General features: G+C 45.3%; 1 protein-coding gene across 3 annotated transcripts in view; it reads left to right on the top strand.

Moving 5' to 3' along the window:
* Window positions 1-3,902: 3,902 nt before the first annotated feature.
* The window catches only part of PISD (phosphatidylserine decarboxylase), a 34,663-nt gene continuing 17,894 nt past the window's right edge, over window positions 3,903-20,671 (top strand). The window contains exons 1-3 of one of the 3 annotated variants that reach the window (XM_037166785.2): window positions 3,903-3,992; window positions 10,536-10,615; window positions 13,707-13,882. In XM_037166785.2, coding sequence (XP_037022680.2) covers window positions 3,928-3,992; window positions 10,536-10,615; window positions 13,707-13,882 — 321 coding nt within the window. In that variant the 5' untranslated portion in view covers window positions 3,903-3,927. Of the gene's footprint in view, window positions 3,993-10,531; window positions 10,616-13,706; window positions 13,883-20,671 lie in introns of those variants that run through there. The other 2 variants (XM_053669799.1, XM_037166786.2) reach the window with 2 other exon arrangements.

Below are 20,671 nucleotides of genomic sequence, written 5' to 3'. Positions count from 1 at the left end.
TGGAACCTTTCAAATAACTCTCAAGGCTGTTACTTTATTCTTGTGACTTGGCATTAATAAGTTAAAATTTTACCTGTAATGTCATGATGTTGGGACTAGAATTTGATTACTGCTGTCCAAGGGTCCCCCAGGAGCTCTTGGGGGATCCAGGGTCATGTCTTCCCTTTGGCTGCATCATGCAAACTGCACATACCTCTTTCAGGTTAGTAAGCTTCTGCTATTTATGAGTTGTTCCTCTGCTCCTGTAGTATTTTTTCTCTATTTTTTTTTAAAGATTTTATTTATCTCTAGAGGGGAAGGGAAGGAGAGAGGGAGAGAAGTATCAATGTATGGTTGCCTCTCATGCATCCCCCACTGGGAACTGGCCTGCAACCCAGGCATGTGCCCTGACCGGGAATCAAACCACGGTTGTTTGGTTCCCAGGCCCGCACTCAATCCACTGAGCTACACCAGCCAGGGCAAGTATTAAGATAGCTTTTCCTGGGACAATGAAGGTGGCCCTGATCCTGTGGTGAACTTGGACCCTCAGCCTATACAGGTCATGCACCACATTTAGGTCTGCAACACAGCTTTGGGAGAACGTCAACAGCATTCTCTGAGAAACCAGGGGCCGGAGATGCGATAAAACAAAACTTGTCAACACGGAAGTAGCTGAAAGCTTCTAGTCCAGGGGTGTCAAAGGCAGTGGGGAAGTAGAGGAGCCTGGAGCAAGGGTTTCACTTGACAACAGTCCCAACAATCTCTCGCGGGGAGGAGCTGCCGTGCTTCCTTAGTGTCACTGTGAGCTGCCAGGGCAGTTCATGAGCTGGAACAGAAGAGGCTTCATGCGCCTCACCTGCACAGCAAGCCTGGCATTTAGGAGGCTCATTTGAGAAATGGTCTCTGGAAAGCAAAAGTAGAAAACTTGGTTTGTTACCCACTCCCCGCAAAAAAACGTTTTGGCTGCATGACCAGAGAGAAACTGGAGAAGTTTGCATAGAGCAGACTTTCTCAGCCAAGCTTAATTCAGTCGTTTTTGTCTTTGTTTTGGTTTCCCTGGATTTTTTTTTTCATCAATACATAATTTGCCCAGTGGAGAATGCACAGAACTTACATGTATTATTTGATGAGTTCCGGTAAATCTATACACCCACATAACCACTACCTAGGTATTTCCATTGCCCCAGAAAGTTCCTTCCCTCGCCTGCCCTTTTCAGTGATAGTGCTGGAACAATTGGATAAGTTTATGGAAAAATAAACATAACTTGATGCACATAAATTGAGGCGAGCTATACATCAAAATATAAAAGATAAAGCTACACTGCTTATAGGAAAAAAACACAGAATGTCATTACAGACTTGAATAGGCAAAGATTTCCTAGGATTTAAAAAAACTAAAGTGACAAACATTAAAATTAAAAGCTTCTGTTTATCAAGATTCCATTAAGGATATAAAGAAATCAGCCACAGACTGGAAGAAATACTTGTAATACCTATATCTGATAGGATTTATGTTCAGAATATATAAGTAACTGACAGCTCAATAAAAATTCAAATAACAGTTTTTTAAAGTAGGGGAAAAGAGGCCCGGCTGGTGTGACTCAGTGGATCGGTCACCGGTGGGATTCCTGGTTGGGGCACATGCCTGGGTTGCGGGTGGGGTCCCCAGTGTGGGGCACACAAGAGACAACCACACATTAATGTTTCTCTCACTCTCCCTTCCCCTGTCTCTAAAAATAAATAAATAAAATCTTTTAAAAAAAGGACTCGGGCAGACATTTCACAAATACAAATGATTGGTAAGCACATAAAGTGCTCAACATCACTAACCTGGATAATATTTAAACCATGATCACATCCTTTAGAATAGTTAAAATTATCGCTGGTGAGAATGTTAAGCAATCATAACTCATACTTTGCAGGTAGGAATGTGCTATTTTGGAAAACCATTTGGCGAGTTCTTATCAAATTAAACATCTACCTACCCTACAAACCAGAATTCCAGTCCCAAGAGAAATGAAAACTTCTGGCCACAAAAAATACTTGGACAAGTAAGTTTATAGCAGCTTTATTTATAATAACCCCAAACAAAGAACTAAAATGCCCATCAATAGAAGGACAAAGGTGTGTTTATATAGTGGAATATTACTCAGCAGTAAACACAACTAAACATGAATATATGCAATATGGTTGAATCTCAAAAACGTTATTCTCAGCAAAAGAGGCCAAACAAGCCCTGACTGGTGTGGTTCAATTGGCTGGGCGTCCTGTCATACCACAAAGCAAAAGGTCACTGGTTTGATTCCTGAGTTGCAGGTTTGGTCCCAGTTGGGGCATGAACAAGAGGCAGTGAACCGATCAATGTTTCTCTCCTTCTCTTTCACCTTCCTTTCTGCCCTCTCTAAAAATAAATATCTTTTTTTTAAAGAGGCCAAACAAGAGTACACATTGCATGATTCCATGTTCATATGAAATTTAAGAACAGGCAACACTAATGCAGTGATAAAAGTCAGAGCAGTAATTGCCCGTGGATGGCAGAGACTGTATGGAAGAGAGTGAGGGAATATTTTGGGATGACAATAAAGTTCTATATCTTGACTGGGTTAATTGTTTTGTGGCTGTACACATTTATTAAACCTCATTGAATTACACTTAGGGATTATGCATTTCTGCCCTGGCTGGTATGGCTCAGTGGATTGAGTGTTGGCCTGAGAACCAAAAGGTCACCAGTTCAATTCCAAGTCAGGGCACATGCCTGGGTTGCCAGCAGGTCCCTACTAGAGGACACACGAGAGGCAACCAGACATTGATGTTTCTCTTCCTCCCTTTCTCCTTCCCTTCTCCTCTAATAATAAATAAAATCTTTAAAAAAAGAATTAATGCATTTCTGTGTATGTACAAACATACATGTTTTAATCTCTAGGGTAACCACTAAAAGATTAATACAGAAATTATAATTAATCAGTTAACAGATGGGAAAGAATGAAATAATTAAGAAAGAAACACCCTGGCTGGTGTAGTTCAGTGGATTGAGCACAGGCCTGTGAACCAAAGGATTGGGGTTCAATTCCCAGTCCCGGCACATGTCTGGGTTGCAGGCCAGTTCCCAGGAGGGGGCGCACAAGAGGCAACTGCATTAATTTTTCTCTCCCTCTCTCCTTCCCCTCCCCTCTAAAGATAAATAAATAAAAATCTTTAAAAATATATTAAAAAAGAAACTTGATATATCCAAAAGTAGCCAAAAAAAGAGAGAAGGGGAATATAAATGTAAGAGATTTAAATCCAAATGTATGGGTAACTTAATGACAGTCCAATAGCTTCAATTAAAAAATGAATATGGTCAGACTGAAAACAACCCAATAATATGCTGTTTAAAAAAAGACATGCTGTTAATATAAGGACACATAGAATCTGAAGACATAATAATGGAAAAAGATATACAAACACTAAACAACAACAACATACATAGCATAGGTGTACTAAGATCAGAAATGACTAGACATTAAGGCAAACAGCATTATTAGAGACAAACAGGGACATTCATCATGGTAAAAAAGGGCAAATCCAGCAGGAAGACCTAACAACCTAGAATTTGCATCAACGTTAAAATATGTTAAATAAAAATTGTCAGAACTAAAAGGAGAAATACACAAGTATATATTATACTTGGCGGTATGAACATCTTTCTCTCTCCACTGGCAACGCTGCGCCCGGGATCAAGGTTTAGCAATCGGGAGGGAGCACCTGCAACCCAATCTGGCTTTAGAATTGCCTGAAGCCCAGGGCTGGGGGGGGCGGGTACCAGCTAGCAGCTAGGGGGAGGAGCTCAGTCGACCCCGCCCTAACGCTCCCCTGTTTTTTATTGGCCCCGAGAGCTCGTGGCTCGTGACGCCACAGGCGTGCGCCTCTTGTGAGAAAGGGGGCGTGGCTCGCTGAGGAGGAGACAAGATGGCGGCTTCCGTGGGACATAGGTACCTGAGGCTGCTGCGCGAGGTCACGCCGTTGCGGAGCAGGTACAGTGCTTGGGGAGCCCGTTTCAAGGAGGAGGGCGGTCTGGGCCAAACTGGTGTCGGGAAAGAGGAGTCGTTTCTTTGTCGCCCGCTCGCCGTGGAGACGGAGCCACCCACCACCACCTTGAGAGCTCTGGAGCAGGTGTGACTACCGCCCGCCGCATAGGAAGGTCTGAATTTAGTTAAGAGTCTGGTGTAAGGGTCTCGCTTTGCTCTTTCCCGCTAGGTAATAGTGCACAAGGTACAAAATAGAAAGGAAAGAAAAGAAAGATGGAATAGCCGCATGCCCCGACTAGAGTCGAGGCAGGACTGGATGCCTCTCTGAGGGATTCGTGTTCTTGCAAAGGGCGGCATGATGTGGGAACAGCACTGAACTGGGACTCAGGTGGCTTTCACGTCGGATTTTTGTTCTTTGAAGTAAGGAGTTTGGGTTCTGTCATCTCAGAGTCGTCTGTTCTGGGATTGGGGTCTTGGTTACCCTGGTGACTTTCAACTCTTAGGTTCTTAGAGCTGAAAGAGACCCGAGGGGTCATCTAAATCCAGCTCTTTTTGGTGTTGGTGAAATTGAGGCCCTATGAGAGGAAAGGACTTGCCTCAGTTTCATCCAGCCGCTTAGTAGCAGAGGCTGAACCGCGACCAGGTTATCTTTTTCTCTCCTGCAAGGACTTTTTCGTCGGGCTGCCCACGTGTGAGCGTTTATTATGATCCCAAATGGCTTGGGAGCAGTTGAAACTCTCGGAAAACGGATTAAAATGTTGGTATCTGTGACTCAGCGTCAGGTGCTTGGTGTCATGTTGGTGAAGGAAGGTTTGAGACACAGGATACTTTTATGTTTCCAGCAAGGTTCGTTTTATTGGCGTTGAGCAAAGCTTGCTCTATGACCTGAGGTGATCCATCATCGTAATTTGAGGAAGTTAAAGGACACTGAATTTGGACTGAGATGGGACAAGAACTGTCATTGACCTTGACGTGAAAGCTTACCTCTCCTGTTACTAACTATTCAACGATAGTGGAGGTCTCTTCAGGACGGGGCTCTGCAGTGCCCTGGTAACTGGTGGAGTTCGGACGGGTGGATCTCTGTGGTGTCACTGTTATTACCAGGTGCGCTGCTTGAGTCAGCCGTGAATTCTTCTAAACTGTGTCATGAGTTGAAAGACTAAAAAATATTTTTGTCAATGATGAGGAAGAGGATGTACTCACTCACTGTCATTAAAAAGCCGGGAAGTCACAGTTCAGTACCAAATAGGTAGATAAGATTAGATTTAGGTGCAGTGATTGGGAGGGATAAGGATTGGGTACAATTAGATGTCTTAGTTTTCAAAGGTATTACATATCAAGACAAAGAAACAAGGTTGATGCAAAAAACCAATAAGATAACAATTTCTTGAGTTTTAGGTAAAACAGCCTCTGTGAGAGGTATAGATAAAAGCCTTATATTGCAGAGAAATTTTTCAGTAACTGGTGATGTGTGACAGGTGATAGAACATAGAAAAAGCAGTTTCCTGGGTGATAATTTAGGGCCATGTTTCCCAAACATGTTTGACAAAAGAATGGAGTGGATATTTATATTAGAAAGAGGGTTTCCCAGATCTGTCCTCACCCTGCTGCCAAATTCAGATTCATAGGTGTAGGTTGGGGCTGCAAGTGCCCCAGATGACTCTTGGGTTCAAGCAAGTGTGGGCATAGTACTTAGGGAGTGGTTGCTTGCGTAAGACTTGCGTTCGGTAATATCTGAGGCGTACCTGCCACTGCAAATCATGGTGCCAGAGACTATGGAGAGAGTGGCTGGAAAGAGGAATTAAAAGATATATTTGAAATAGGTCTTTTTTAAAAAGAACCTTTCAGTTTAGTAGGAAAGAGAGAAATAATTCACTCTACTAAATAATATAAGAAAGAATGTGAAGTAAGGCTGTCAGGAGGCCTGCCAGTTCATTTTTAGGACAGCTGTCCTAAAGCTGTCACAGCTTTAGAAAGCAGGAGAGGTATAACAACTGTAGTTAAAATGTTACCATCAGAGGTGATGCTAAGAATATTTTTATAAGTATGACAGTATGGGCACAGACCAGTCAGCATGGACACTGGTCATACATAGACAGTTGACCTGGCTGTCCCAGTGTGTGCCCAGTGAGTATCAACTCTTACTACTTTTTAACATCTATAGTAATGTGTAACTTTTAATATTACTTTTAATATACCTAGTAATATATAACCAGGTGCCAGGCCCATGAGCTGAGGGTTTTACATGATTGTCTCATTTTTAATGAGGTGTAGGTCCTGTTTTTGTTTTTGTTTTTTTACAGGTGGAGAAACTGAGGCTTGGAATTAATTAAGAAAGTTCCTCAGGTCACACAGCTAATAAGTGGTAGAAATGAGGTGGAGCCACACAGACTTCAGTGCTTACTCGTGGGCTTTAATCACCTGCTTGCAGGGTACCCTCCGTGAGTCCCTCAGGTGGAAGGGATATCTGGTTGATTTTATCTGTTCATTGCCCTGGGGCTTAATCTCCTGGTTGAGATTGTAGTCCACTGAGAAGACAGACGGTGAACAAATAAGTGGATATATGTAGAATCTGTTTCTTTCAGGTAGTGAGAAGGGCTAGGAAGAAAAATTAAGGAAGGTGATTAAGGGAGTAGAGAGTGTGAGAGGGGCAACTCTTGGGCACAGGGTGGTCAGGAAAGACCAAACTGAGGAGGAAACGTTTGAGTGCAGAACTGAATTTGACTGCAGAAGGCAGTGAGCAGCATGGAGGGAGGGGCGTGCCCAGCAGAGCAAACAGCAAATGCACGGGTGCAGAAGGGGGCACAGGTGTGGAGGAGCGAGAAAGCAGCAGGAGATCTGAGAGTTCACAAGGACTAATTACATAGGGTCTTGTCTTGTTTTCTTTCTTGAAAAGATCGCTCTGACTGGTTTATGGTGAACAGGATTTGGAAGGGCCAAGACTAGAACAGGGGGAACGGGCTGTTGCAGTCAAGGGTAAGAGAGCAGGTGGCTCGGGCTAGGGTTAGAGTACAGGCATACCTCGTTTTATTGTGCCTCACAGTTGTTGTGTTTTTTGTTTTTAACAAACTGAAGGTAAGGTCCTCTACCAGCAAAAAGATTGCGACCTGCATTATTGTGGTACTTGCTTTATTGCAGTGGTCTGAAACCAGACCCGCTCTACCTGAGGTGTGCCTGTAATGGTTGCGATGAGAAGTAGGCAGATAGAATATGTTTGGAAGGCACAGTCTTCATTCCCTACCAGTGGATTTAATGTGGGTAGTGAGAAAGAAGGACTTAAGAATGAGTCCTGGGGTTTTGACTTGTGTAGCTGGGTGAATGCAGGTGCCTGTTTTTTTTTCTTTTCTTTTTTGAGATAGTGTGCTAATTATAGTAATGCCGCTATGGTAACAGGTGAATCCCAGTGGGTGCTCTTGATAGGCAGGGGCAGCAATGATTTGAAACCCAGTTTCTTGCCATTTTTAACATGTGACTTCTCAGGGTCTGCAAGTTTGCATCAAGCAGGCTGAAAGGGGAAAGCCTAGAGCTGGGTGCCAGGGAAGCCTGAACGGTCCTCACATTGACTAGAACTCAGTTTTATGGTCAGTTTTACTGCTTACTGCAAGGGGGGCTGGGAAATGTAGTCTGTTGGTGGGTGCCCAGGAAGAAGAGGAAGAGGGTTTGGTAGACATCTGTCTAATGTCTGCCCCAGATGAATAGCTCTGGTGGAGGAACAGGTTGATGAAGAGCTAGAGAGGATCAGGAATGCATCTGAACTCAGTTGGATCCTAGTAGATTTGTTGGGTAGCCAGTTGGAAATATGGATCTGGTGGTCTCTGAAGGAGCAGTGAGGGAATCATCATTATTTAGTTATTTAAAGATGGGACTCATTTTTATTTAGTTATTTAAAGATGGCATCTCTAGGAGGAGAGCACAGGCAGAGAAGAGGTCTGAATCCTGGCCTGCCACCAGTTTGAAGTTAGGGAGAGACCAGGGAGGTAGGAGGAAAAACGGGGTCCCAGAAGCCAAGTAAGGAATGTGTTTCAAGAAGGGGAGAGGGTGAGGGAGTCAAAAGATACAGACGTCTGCTTATGAAATAAATAAGTCATGGGGTGCAGTGTACAGCATGGTGGCCACAGGTGACAGTACTGCATTGCGTACTTGAAAGTTGCTAAGAGAGTAAATCTTAAACGTTCTCATCAGAACAAAAAAATTGTAACTGTGTATGTGACGATGTTAATGAGACTTAACCGTGGTGATCATTTTGCAATATATACAAATATCAAATTATGTTGTGCACCTGAAGCTGATAATGATACTATATTTTAATTAAACCTGGATTTTAAAAAAGAGAAAGAGATCAACTGTGTCAGGTGCTATTGAGAGGTAAGTGACATGAGCCCCAAGAGATGTGCGTTGGTGTTGGCAGCAGGGAAGGCGGTGATTTGACAAGAGGTGACAGATGGGGACAAAAGCCTGAGTGGGATTAGGAGGGAGTGGGAAGTGAGGACCAGGTGGCAGTGAGCATAGTGCTTTTTTAAGAGCTTGTCTTGAAAGAGAGCAAAAAGTGAGTGGGAACTGAGAGAACAGACACTTGGTGGACAGTGTTTCCGTGAGACCGGAGAAAGTGCAGCGTGTGTACGAGGGTGGGAGGGATCCGATACTAGAAGACAGACTGCGGTGCTGGGGCTACAGCGGTGCGGGGCAGCCCCACACTCAGAGCAGACCACTTGAGGTGGCGCATCCGGTTATGGTGGGTAGCAGATTCTCTCCCATCTGTGCCCCCCAGGCCCCCCAACAAACCCTGCTCAACAGTCTGCAAACACACTTTTGTTAGTTGGGGGTTCGGCATTAATCTAGGCAAGCAGCCTGTAGCAGTGTACAGAACACAACAGTGTGCCTGCAGTCGGCTCTTCCCCTTGTTCTTGCTCTGTGCCGAGAGCAGGGCTGTGGCTTTTAGCTTTTATGGTGGGAGGACGCAGTCTGAGAGCTGAGCGTTGTTCGGGGCCGAAAGCTCATTGGTATTGAAGCTGACTCTGTTCACTCGCAGCTGTGCGTCTCTCTGGCCTGAGGGGTGGTGGTTATGGCCCTGCTGCTTCTCCATACAGATCTGTTTGCCTGTAGGAGGATCAGATTCATCACATTAGCCGTATTTGCACTGTGCTGTGAAGGTGTTTTTAAGTCCAGGGAATTCGATGTGAGAAAATGAAGATGCCTAAATCTGATAATGCTTATAGGGTATCTATGTAAGATATAAACACCCATGAAAGTAAGTAGTACTGCATGAAAATCATAGATGCAGTTTAGTTTTCCACAAAACTAGCAGTTTGTACATTTATAATAAATTATTTCTATCATAAAGGGCTCCATGGAATAAGAAACCCTTACTGACAAGGCTATAGTTTTTTTTTACTTTAGATTTCAGGTCAGCATTTGGGGAAACTGAAGCACTGTCTGAATCGAAAGTGGGATGTTTGGTTTTTAATTAAGGAGAGATCCCATTATTAACTAAAAATTTATGAATACTGTACTTGCTGGTATGGTCACTTACTGCCACTGGGGATGTGTCCAGTTTCCTCAGGTGAAGATGAAACAAAGTAAATCAGAAGTATTTTCTCAGAGCTTCAAGTTATGAAAATAATTGGTTATTTTTTTCTCAGAACAATGGAAACCTGTTCATTCTGTCAAAGTAGCTTTTGTGGCAAAGTAGCCACAAAAGATAATCCGGAAATTCTAAACCAGTGGAGCGTTCCAGACTTGGAGTAGATTAGGACAGGTCAGCGTGGATGGTTTGTGGCCTTTTTGCAGGGTGACCATTTGAAATGTGAAGTTGCAGCCACCTGCGGTGATGGACTCTTTAACGAGCAGGGGTCGGACGTCTGCGGGCGCGCACAGCTCTTCTGTGGTGCGGAAATGCGGCTCTGCGTCCTCACAGCGCTGGCTGGCCTGCTTGTGGTCTTATGCACAATTAAAAAGTATTTTTTATTGTGAAATAGTTTCAGACTTACCGAATGTTATAGAAATAGTACATAGAATTCCCACATACCCTTTAGCTGGACTCCCCAGATGTTAACTATATTTGCTTTATTCTTCCTCCTCCTTCCTCTTTCTTTCTAAATTGACTTTTTCAGAGAGAAAGAGAAACATTGATTTGTTGTTGTACTTATTCACCCACTCATTGGTTGCTCTTTTGGTATGTGCCATGACTGGGGATCGAACTCACAACCTTGGACTATTGGGATGACACTCTACCTGAGCTACCTGGCCAGGGCCTCTCTTTCGGGGATGTGTGTGTGTGAGAGCAGGAGGGAGCAGATGTACTTGTTTCTCTGAAGCACTTGAGTAAGTTGCAGACTTGGCAGGTAGCCCTTTTAAACATTTCAGCCTTTTTCCTATAAGGACATTTTCTCACATCACCACAGGATAGCGGTCAAAACCAGTCATGGTGCTGGGACATCGATACAGCACTACTGTTGAATCTGAGCACTGTGTGCACGTTTTGCTGTTGAGCTACTAATTTTTTTTTAATTTTAAGAAAAATGTGTAATGGTTCTTTTTGCTTGATTGCAGCCTGCATCACTGTGAGAACCCTGCCCTGAGCCATCGCCTGCAGTCCCTAAGGAAGCTTCCCCTCCGAGCCTTTTCTACCAGTAAGTAACACTGGGAGGGGGGTGGCCTCTCCGGGCTGAGCTCCCCAGTGCCCCGGGGTGAACTTAGCACCTGCTCCACAGCACCTGTGAGGTGCTTACGGTGCCTGGCATGTAGTTTCCCCCGAAGCGTTAGCTGTGGCTCTCAGTGTTTGCACCGCCTGCGGAGTAGTCTGTCCTGTGACTGTGCCATTCAGTGTCGGGTGTTCGTTTCTAGTCTCTTCTACCCCAGGTGGTTCTGTAAAGGATGTGTCTGTAAAGGTGCAATGACTGAATCAGAAGGTTTATGTGTTTTACAGTCTGGTATTTACACCAAATTGCTCTTCAGAGAGGGTTATCCCAGTTTACCCTCGCACAAGAGGACGTGCTCACACGTCAGTTCCCCACACTGTGGGTTGTGAACTGTTTTGATCTTGTAAGCAGCCATTTCAACCCTTTTGAAAATGTGTGTTGTCTTTATTATCTAAATACCCTTTTTATTCATCATACCAAAAGCTCGAGTGTAACAGCCCAGTAAGAGGACCTGGGGAACGCAGCAAGGTGGTTAATGTGAACAGAAACTGAAAGCTTATTGTAGTTAATAGGAGAACATCTGCATGTTGTTTAATTAGCACTTGAATGCTGGAACCTGTAGGAATCACGTGAAAGATGGAGGTGGGGAACCTCAGAAATCAGGCTGTAATTGTGGAATGGCAGAAAAGCTGTGCTTCCATAAAGGGACAGACCCGGCGGAGCAGTGGTCAGGAGCGGAGGGTGCTGTGTACTTGGAGAAGGCAAGAGGAAGAGACCTGCGGTTGCAGGGAAGGCCGGTGTGACCGCACAGCACGCGGCAGAGGGGACTAGTCTGGGGTCTGGGCTCAGTGCAGGGGGGACACAACAGTTCTCACATCACCAAGTATTTTAGAACAAGAAAATTTTTGTCTTGCCTTTTGACAAGTCTTTCTTGGTCATCAGCAGTAGAACATTTAGTTATCAAGTAGTAAGTGTTCATTAGGAATAATTAGAAGATGGAAGAGATTAGTGACGTCCCTACTTGCTCATCGATAAAAGAAACAGCAACAATGAAAACATGTTGGAGGGACAGTGCCGTAGGGAGCAGGGTGACTGCCGCTCGTTGGAAGTCAAGGCAGTACGAAGGGTGTGCTCTCAGGCTGTGCATAGGCTATCGAGAATTCAGCTCTTAAGATACTGTCTTTTTTTTTCTTTAATTTATCTTTTTAGAAGGGAAGGGAAGGAGAGAAGGAGAGAAATATCAATGTATGGTTGCTTCTGGCTCATCCCCTGCTGGGAACTGGCCCCTGCTGGGAACTGGCCTGCAACCCAGGCATGTGCCCTGATGGGGAAATTGAACCGTGTGATCTTTTGGTTCTCAGGCCCGTGCTCAATCCACTGAGCTACACCAGCCAGGGCAGATACTGTCTTAATAACGGTTTTATTGAGACAGAATTCACCTACCATAAAATTCACCCTTTCACGTACTCAGTTCAGTGGTTTTTAGTATGTTAACGGAGTTGTGCAAGCGTCTCCTCTACTTCTGGAACACTTTTATTCCCTGCTCACCACGCCGTGAACACTCAACCCATCGAGCTGTCACTCTTCACTCTCCTACCCCCAGCCAACTACTTACGTACTTTACGTCTCCCTGGCGTGTTTCCTGCACTGGACACGTCATGTAAATGACTCACACAGTACACAGCGCTCTGTGGCTGGCCGCTTTTACATGGTGTTTTCAGGGTTCATGTTTAGCATGTGTCAGTGCTTCACTCCTTTGTTTTTCCAGAGAATATTCCACCGTGTGGATATGTTGCGTTCCGTGTTTCTGGTCATCAGTTGGTAGACGTTTGGGGTGTATCCATTTTTTGTGTTATGAATGATGTTTCTGCTGGACATCCTTGTATAAGTTTTGCATAGGTGCATGTTTCCCTTCTTCTAGGTACATACCTGAGAGCAGAATGGCTGGGGTCGTGTGGTGATTTTAGGGTTTACACTGTGTGACACACTGGGGTTCAAAGGGGCTGCCTCACATCGCAGGCCCACCAGCATGCATATGAGTGTTCAGATTTCTCCACGTCCCTGCCAAAACTTCCCTTTTTGATTATAACCATCCCAGTGCGTGTGAAGTGGTAGCTCACTGTGGATTTGGTTTGCGTTTCCCTGATGACTAGTGATGCTGTATTGATTTGCTGGGGCTGCTGTAACAGTGTCACACGTCACGTGGCTTGAACAGTAGAAATTTACCCTTTCACAGTTCTGGACGGGGTTGCCTCCTGAGGACTGTGAGGGAACAGCTGCCCCATGCCACTTGTCCAGCTTCTGGTGGTTTGCTGGCAGTCTTTGGCTTCCTTGGCCTGTAGATGCGTCTCCCCAGCCTCTGCCTTCATCTTCACCTGCCATTGTCCCTGTGTGCATGTCTTTGTCCAGATCTCCCCTTTTTGTAAGGACAGCAGTCATGTTGGATTGGGGCTCACCACTGATGCCTTTATTTTAACCTGCTTGCCTCTGAGCTACTGGGGGTAACATAACAGATATTGAATATCCTTTCGTGTGCTTTTTGGCCATTTGTCTGTCTTCTTTGAAGGTGTGTCTTTCAAAATCCTTTGTACATTTTTAAATTGGATTGTTGCACTGTAAGAGCTTATGGGATTTTGCATTTGAGAATTGTGGTGTCCAGTTGAAATTGGACCTACACTGTTAAAGTCAGAGCAGAGAGCCCTGAGTGGGAAACGGTACCTGGCTCCAAGTCCTGGGCCTGTTGGGGGCCAGCGGGCCAGCCTTGATGAGTTTCTTGATGTCTTTGCTATTCAGTGTTTTCTTAAAATTCTGTGACTATAGTGGCAGTAAAGGTACAATACATTGTAGTTTTCATAGGAAAGGTACTTGTCCCTTGCTAACTGATAGAATTTGGACACAGAAGGTCTCACTCATGACTCAGGGTTACACCTACCTGTGAGGTCCTCCAGGGTCCGGTCACTTTTCCTGACGGCTTCTGGGATGCGCTGACTTTCCCTGGCCCCCTGTTGGTGCTGTGTTTGTGTGACTCACTCCTGCCCCTTTTCCCAGGCTCAACATTTTCCTGTTTTTGTTGTTGTTGCAGATGCCAGAAAAGTCCACACTGCCCCTGCTCGAACCTTGTTCCTGTTCCGCCCCCTGCCCTTTCTGTTTGTGACTGGCGGTGGCTATGCGGGCTACCGGCAGTATGAGAAGTATAGGGAGCAGGAGCTGGAGAAGCTGGGACTGGAGATTCCGCCCAAACTCGCTGGTCACTGGGAGGTAGGAACGAGATGGAACCACCTTGATTTCTCATGCAGCATGACTGCCTGTCACGTTTTAAATGCCCCAAAGTTTAAGTGTTTGAAAAAGTGAAATGTGCTTTCTTGGAGCTCTTGTCTCCAGTGGGGTTTTGGCCGGATGCAGAAGTGTCTTCAGCGTCACGCCAGACTTCCCTTCTGTCCCTAGACCTACCCCTGGTCTCCCCACGGGCTCCGAGGAGAAATTTCCTGCTGTTGAAATCCTCAGAGTTCGTGCCTGTACGAATTGGGGCTAGCGTCCTGGCCGCTCACGCCCTTCTCAGTCTGAGGATGAGCTGAAATGGCTGGACTGTTGGGATGTGAGTAAGTTCTCACCAGGAACCAGACTGAAATAGTCCAAGGCCTTTATCGTTACTGCTCAGAAGGCCCCCCCGACAATTGGGCCGTGTGGGCACGGGGCAGCTTCAGTGTCGCTGAACCACACGCGATGTGTGGTGAGCCGTTTAATAAAACGGCTGTGCTTCCGGAGCCCAGGACCACACCTGACTCAGAGCAGACATTCAGTAAATACTGAAACTAAAGTGTAAACATGTACGTTTAAAAATCACCTTCTTTGCAGCCACAATTTAACAATGAAAAGTCTGAAATATCAATAGATTTTAGTAGCCTGGGCAAAAGAGAGGATGCAAATGATATACTATGGTATCTGGGATGACGCATTGGGTCTCTCACGGACCATTCCATACTGGTAATCAGCTCAGCCAGGTCCAGTGGCCAGGGCACCTGACTCCTGAAGGTGAGTCCCAGCGTGCTCCTCAGTAGCTGTGTGAGCTAGGGTGCGTCCTTTCACCTGGGCCTCTGTGTCTCCGGCTGTAAAACAGTGGGCTGGATTGGAACACGACCCCAAGGTTCCTTCCCACTGCAACGTGGTTTATCTAGGAATTGGCGTTACATGCCACACATCAGAGGCTTCCCCAGTTTTTACTTTGGTTTTGACCCTCTTCCTCCAGTGGAAACCAGTATAAGGATCTCATTTGATTTCCAACAGTCCTGTAAAGCTGTGAGTTAGGCACCTGGCCGTGCAGATCTGGATGTGGCTGTTGTCTTGAGAAGTGTCTGTGTGCTCGTGGGCCTACGTTTTGCGTGTATGCCTTGTACTTTATAATAACCTGCTTCAGACCAAGAAAAACAAGGTTTTCTGTATTCTAGTATTGTAGCACAAAATCCTTTGGTGAAGGGTGATTGCATTGTATATGAGGCACACTTTCAAAGCATGCTCTGCTCTGTTTACTTTCCGAGACATTAATGGTTTCCTCTGTAAACATAATCTTTTCCTTTAGACCAGTAAAGTATTCGTGAAGCTGATCGACTGCACTCACGTGTCAAACCCAAACTGGCTTCTCTGTCCCCTGGGGCATTTGTCTGCTGACTCACCCTGTGACAGACACACTTGCATGCTTTCAGGAAATCCCCAGTCATCTCAAAGGCATCCCAAGAGAATCTACATTTGAAAGAAACTGGCTACTTCCAAAATCAGAAAAGACCAATGTCAGTAGTAGTTTGGGTTTTTTTAGCATCCACTGTTTGTATAATTGGGGTTACTGCCATGTATGAGTCAGTTCCTGAAAGGCGATTGTTTGTAACGAGGACAGGGTTGATGAGCGTCTAAGTTCTAGGCCCTGGACAGTGACAGGAGGCTGGAGTGGGGAGGCCAAGTGCAGCGTGAGGCCTGAAGCCCCTTTGGTAAAGAGCTGGACTTAGGTTACATACCATTCCTTTCTTTTTTTTTTTAAGATTTTATTTATTTATTTTCAGAAAGGGTGAGAATCATTAATGTATAATAGACGCATCGATAGGTTGCCTCTTGCAGACCCCCAACTGGGGACCTGGCTCACAACCCAGGCGTGTGCCCTGACTGGGAATCCAACTGGTGACCTTTTGGTTCACAGGCTGGTGCTCAATCCACTGAGCCACACCAGCCAGGGCTAGATACCATTCTGCTGGTTGAATAAAATGGCCAAGGGACTGCTCCTGATTTTCAAAATAGGGGAAATGGTCTGGTCTCCTGAGTAGATGTTGTAAGATTTCAGGGTAGGCAGCAGGTTGTAAGAGGGAGCGCTGGAAACTGGCTGCTGGGGGCTGGGTCGCAGTCCCCCCCCCCCCACCTTGTATGAAGAATGAGAGAATACACCGACCTGGCTGAGCGTTGGAACGTTAGGGAACTTGAGATGATGTGGATTCTTTGGGCTCATCCCGAGTGTGTGAACAAGACCCAAGATCTTTGTTTTTAAAAAGTCCCCCCCTAGGAGCCCTGACCTCTATGGCTCAGTTGGTTGGGTGTCCTCCCTGTAAAGCAAAAGGTCACGGATTTGATCCCTGGTCAGAGCACATGCCTAGGTGGTGAGTTCAGTTCCCGGTCGGGGTGTGTAGGAGAGGCAGCTGATTGATGTTTCTCTCTCCCATCAGATGTTTCTCTCTCCATCTCCTTCCTCCCTTCTCCTTTCTCTAAAATAAATTTAAAACAAAAAACAAAGCCCCCTAGGCAATTTCTGATGACAAGCCAAATTTAGGAGCCATGACAGGATGAACCATGGCTTCCCTTCAGGGCTTTGTTGTTTAGTGGCACGTGGAAATCTCTTGTGGTGCTTTGGCTGGAATGTAGTCCCTTCATATCCCCGAGATACGGTCTGACCTCTCTAGAGCTGAAAGAGAAGACAGGCTGGTAGTTACCGCTGAGAGGAGCCCTTGGGATCAGCGGCGCGGCCCAGGCGTGTGGGTGATTTTCTACCAGATGGCGTTTTCCAGGTTTCCAGGAGGTGGATGCGGGCGGAGCGGAGGGCAGTGTGACCTTTCCCACACTCCACGAAGCGTTCCTCTCAGCCCCGTTGGTCAGGATGCGGGCAGAGGCCTTTGTTCCCTTTTCCCACTTGTAAATAAATGTCTCTTGTGCCACAGAAGCATCTAGTTTATCCCCCGGTATCAAAATTCTTAAGAGGATAGTCATAATACTTTATGGTGAACAGCGTTGCACAGTGTTTCTGAACCCTTCAGGGTACAGCAGCTGGCCGAGGTGGGCAGGGCAAATGTCAGAGCCATTTTACAAAAGGAAAGACCAGTTGGTAGCAGAGTAGGGTCCCGAATGAGATCTGCTGACCCCAAATCCCATGCTCTTAGAACTGTATCAGGTTACTAGTAAAAGTTGCTCTTAGAGCAGCAGCATTTTTACTGATATGTCCCCTAGAGCAAGGAATATAAAGGAAAGAATAAACAAATGGGATCTCATCAAAATAAAAAGCTTCTGCATGGCTAAAGAAAACAGTATTAAATTAAAAAGACAACTGTATGGGAAAACATATTTGCCAATGATACCTCAGACAAAGGTTTAATCTCCAAAATATACAAAGAACTTACACGACTCCACTCCAAGAAGACAAGCAACCCAATTAAAAAGTGGGAAAAGGACTTGGACAGACACTTCTCCAAGGAGGACATACAGAAGATCCAGAGACACATGAAGAGATGCTCAATATCGTTAGCTATCAGAGAGATGCAAATTAAAACCACAATGAGATACTACTTTACACCAGTCAGGATGGCTATCATAAACAAAGCAACAAACAACAAACGTTGGAGAGGTTGTGGGGAAAAGGGGACCTTAGTTCACTGTTGGTGGGATTGCAGACTGGTACAACCATTATGGAAAACAGTATGGAATTTTCTCAAAAAAATAAAAATCGACCTGCCTTTTGACCCAGCAATTCCACTGCTAGGATTATATCCCAAGAATCCTAAAACATCAATTTCAAAGAACCTATGCACCACAATGTTCATAGCAGCACAATTTACAATAGCCAAGAGTTGGAAGCAACCTAGGTGCCCATCAGTAAGTGAATGGATCAAAAAATTGTGGTACATATACACAATGGAATTCTATGCAGCAGAGAGAAAGAAGGAGCTACTACCCTTTGCAACAACATGGATGGAACTTGAAAGCATTATGCTGAGTGAAATAGGCCAGGCATTGAAGGACAAATACCATATGATCTCACCTTTAACAGGAAGCTAAACAACAAAACAAACAAGCAAGCAGAATAAAAACAAAGACACTGAAATAGAAAACAGGGGACAGCGACCAGAGGGGAGAAGGAAGGGAAGTTAAGGGGAAAAAAGGGGGACGGATTTGGAGGAACAAGTATGAAGGACACCGGGACAAGAACTAAGGGGGGTGGAAATGGGAGGGAGGTGGGGAGCATGGGGCAGGGGGGGCTGGGATGGGAGAAATAGACAGAAAACTGTACTTGAAAAATAACTAAATAAAAAAAAAGTTGCTCTTAGTACAGAAGTTACGCAATGACAGCAAGGGATGGAGGCGAATGGCCTGCCCACCAGGGCTGCTTGTGTGTTTGTTGCCTCCGTGTTCCGAGGGCTCTTACTGGTTACGTGTCGGTGCGTGTGAGCGTGCTCACTCCCAGAGTTGCCCATGGTGCCGCAGGTGAGCGTTCACGCCACGCCCTAGCGCTCTCGCACAATTTACACTGGCATCGTTCCTTTGTTGACACAGAATTTGTGTTTTTGGTAGTAATACAGAAGAAGCCACAGTGCCATTTATATTATGTATAAATTATCACGTTATTCTCCATGTGAACAACTGTAAACACACTTTTGCCCACTCCTTGGATAACCTGACCCTTATCAGATACGGATAGTTGCACATATTTTCTCTCATTCTGTGGGTTGTTTTCACTCTTCCCCCTCCCAGTACCAGTGATCTTTTATTAGATATTAATTAGGTTATGAAAGGATTCAGAGGTGCTGGGCAAAGGTCATGGTCAGGAATGTGGAATCCACACTGGGTCCTCTTCAGTGGTACTTACATCACCACTCATGTTTGAGTTCCTTATAATTATAAGCAGGGGAGCTGCCAGCACCATAGAAACCCCAGGGACAGTCCCTTTCTTTACACTGACATACCTGTAATATATTTTTATTGATTTTTAGAGAGAGCGGAAGGAAGGGGGAGAGAGAGAAACACTGATGTGAGAGAGACATCCATCAGTTGCCCCATGTGCACTCTGAGTGGGGATTGAACCCACAACCTGAGCATGTGCCTTGGCTGGGAATTGAACCAGCAGCCTTTTGCCACACGGGACAATGCATCAACCAACTGAGCCACCCAGGCAGGGCTTGATAATATCTTTTGATGCACAAAAGTTTTTTATTTGGATGAAGTCCAGTTTATTTTTATTCTTATTGCCTATGTTTTTGGTGTCATGTCCAAGAATTTACTGCTGAATTTAATGTCCTAAAGATTCTCTTCTGTTTTCCTCTAAGAGTTCATCCTTTTAAGTTTTATATTTGTTTTTCACTCATTTTGAGTTAAAACTTTTTTAAGGTGTAGGATTAGGGTCCAGTTCCACTCTTCTGCATGTGGACATCCAGTTTCCCAGCACCGATTGTTGAAGGACGATTGTTCATCCGGAAAAGTATTGGCACCTTGTGAATTAGTCTCCTTCCCTTTAAGTAACAGAAGTGGCAAAACACCGATAGAACCTGGGGAAACAGGACTTCCGCCAAGATGGAGGTGTAGGTGGAAGCACTTCGCCTTCTCCCAGAACTCAGTTTAAAAACAACAAAGTTTTAGCAACAAAAATGCAGCCAAACCACAGAAAATTGAACTACACAGAAGTCCAACAACAAACCCTTCAGCCAAACCGGTAAGAGGGGCAGAGCCAGCAGCAGAGTGGGTAGGGCAGGAAAGATCCACCGGGCACGTGACCCAGGTGCGCCAGCAGCCATGGGCGGATCCCAGGTGTGGAGAAGCTGGCGAAGCCACTGAGGGCACAAAGTGGTGGACCCACTGAGGGCTGATCGCAGTCACACATTCATGCGCAGATAAACCGGTGAAGGAGCGATCAGTGGGACGAACCGCACAGGCCCCAGTGGCAGGAAGCAGCAGAGGGAACCGCCATTGTCCCTCTCTGACCCCGCCCCCACATACAGCGTCACAAACTAGCTACCTGGGGGGCCCCACCCTGGTAAACAACTAAGGATCCACTCCTCATACTTAACAGGCACGAACAGATCAAAACATAGCTCAAGAACAGCTCAGAGCCCCAGAGTCAATAAATCTAAGCGAACAAGAAATTGCCAACTTATCAGAGGCACAGTTCAAAACACTGGTGATCAGGATGCTCACAGAACTGGTTGATTTTAGACACAAATTAGAGGAACATATGAAGGCTAAACTAATTGAAATGAATGGAAATACACAGGAAACCAATAGTAATGGAAAGGAAACTGGGACTCAAAGGAGTGGACCAGTAGGAGGAAAAAAATGACCAAACAGAAAAGGATGAAGAAACAAGAATTCAAAAAAAATGAGAGGCTTAGGAACCTTCAGGACATCTTTAAATGTTCCAACATCCGAATTATAGGGGTACCAGAAGGGGAAGAGGAACAGCCACAAGTGGAAAACTTATTTGAACAAATAATAAAGGAGAACTTCCCCAATCTGCCAAAGGCAGTAGACTTCCAGGAAATCCAGGAAGCTCAGAGAGTCCCAAAGAAGTTGGACCCAAGAAGGAACACACCAAGGCACACCGTCATTACATTAGCCAAGATTCAAATGAAGGAGAGAATCCTAGAAGCAGCAAGAGATAAGGGGACAGTCACCTACAAAGGAGTTCCCATCAGACTGTCAGCTGATTTCCAAAGACACCTTACAGGCAAGAAGGGTCTGGAAAGAAATATTCCAAGTCATGAAATCCAAAGACCTAAATCCAAGATTGCTCTATCCAGCAAAACTTTCATT

This window comes from Artibeus jamaicensis, unplaced genomic scaffold (genome assembly GCF_021234435.1).
Source record: "Artibeus jamaicensis isolate MK-2021 breed Jamaican fruit bat unplaced genomic scaffold, CSHL_Jam_final contig_525, whole genome shotgun sequence".
NCBI lineage: Eukaryota > Metazoa > Chordata > Mammalia > Chiroptera > Phyllostomidae > Artibeus > Artibeus jamaicensis.
This window is presented reverse-complemented; position numbering and strand designations above follow the sequence as displayed.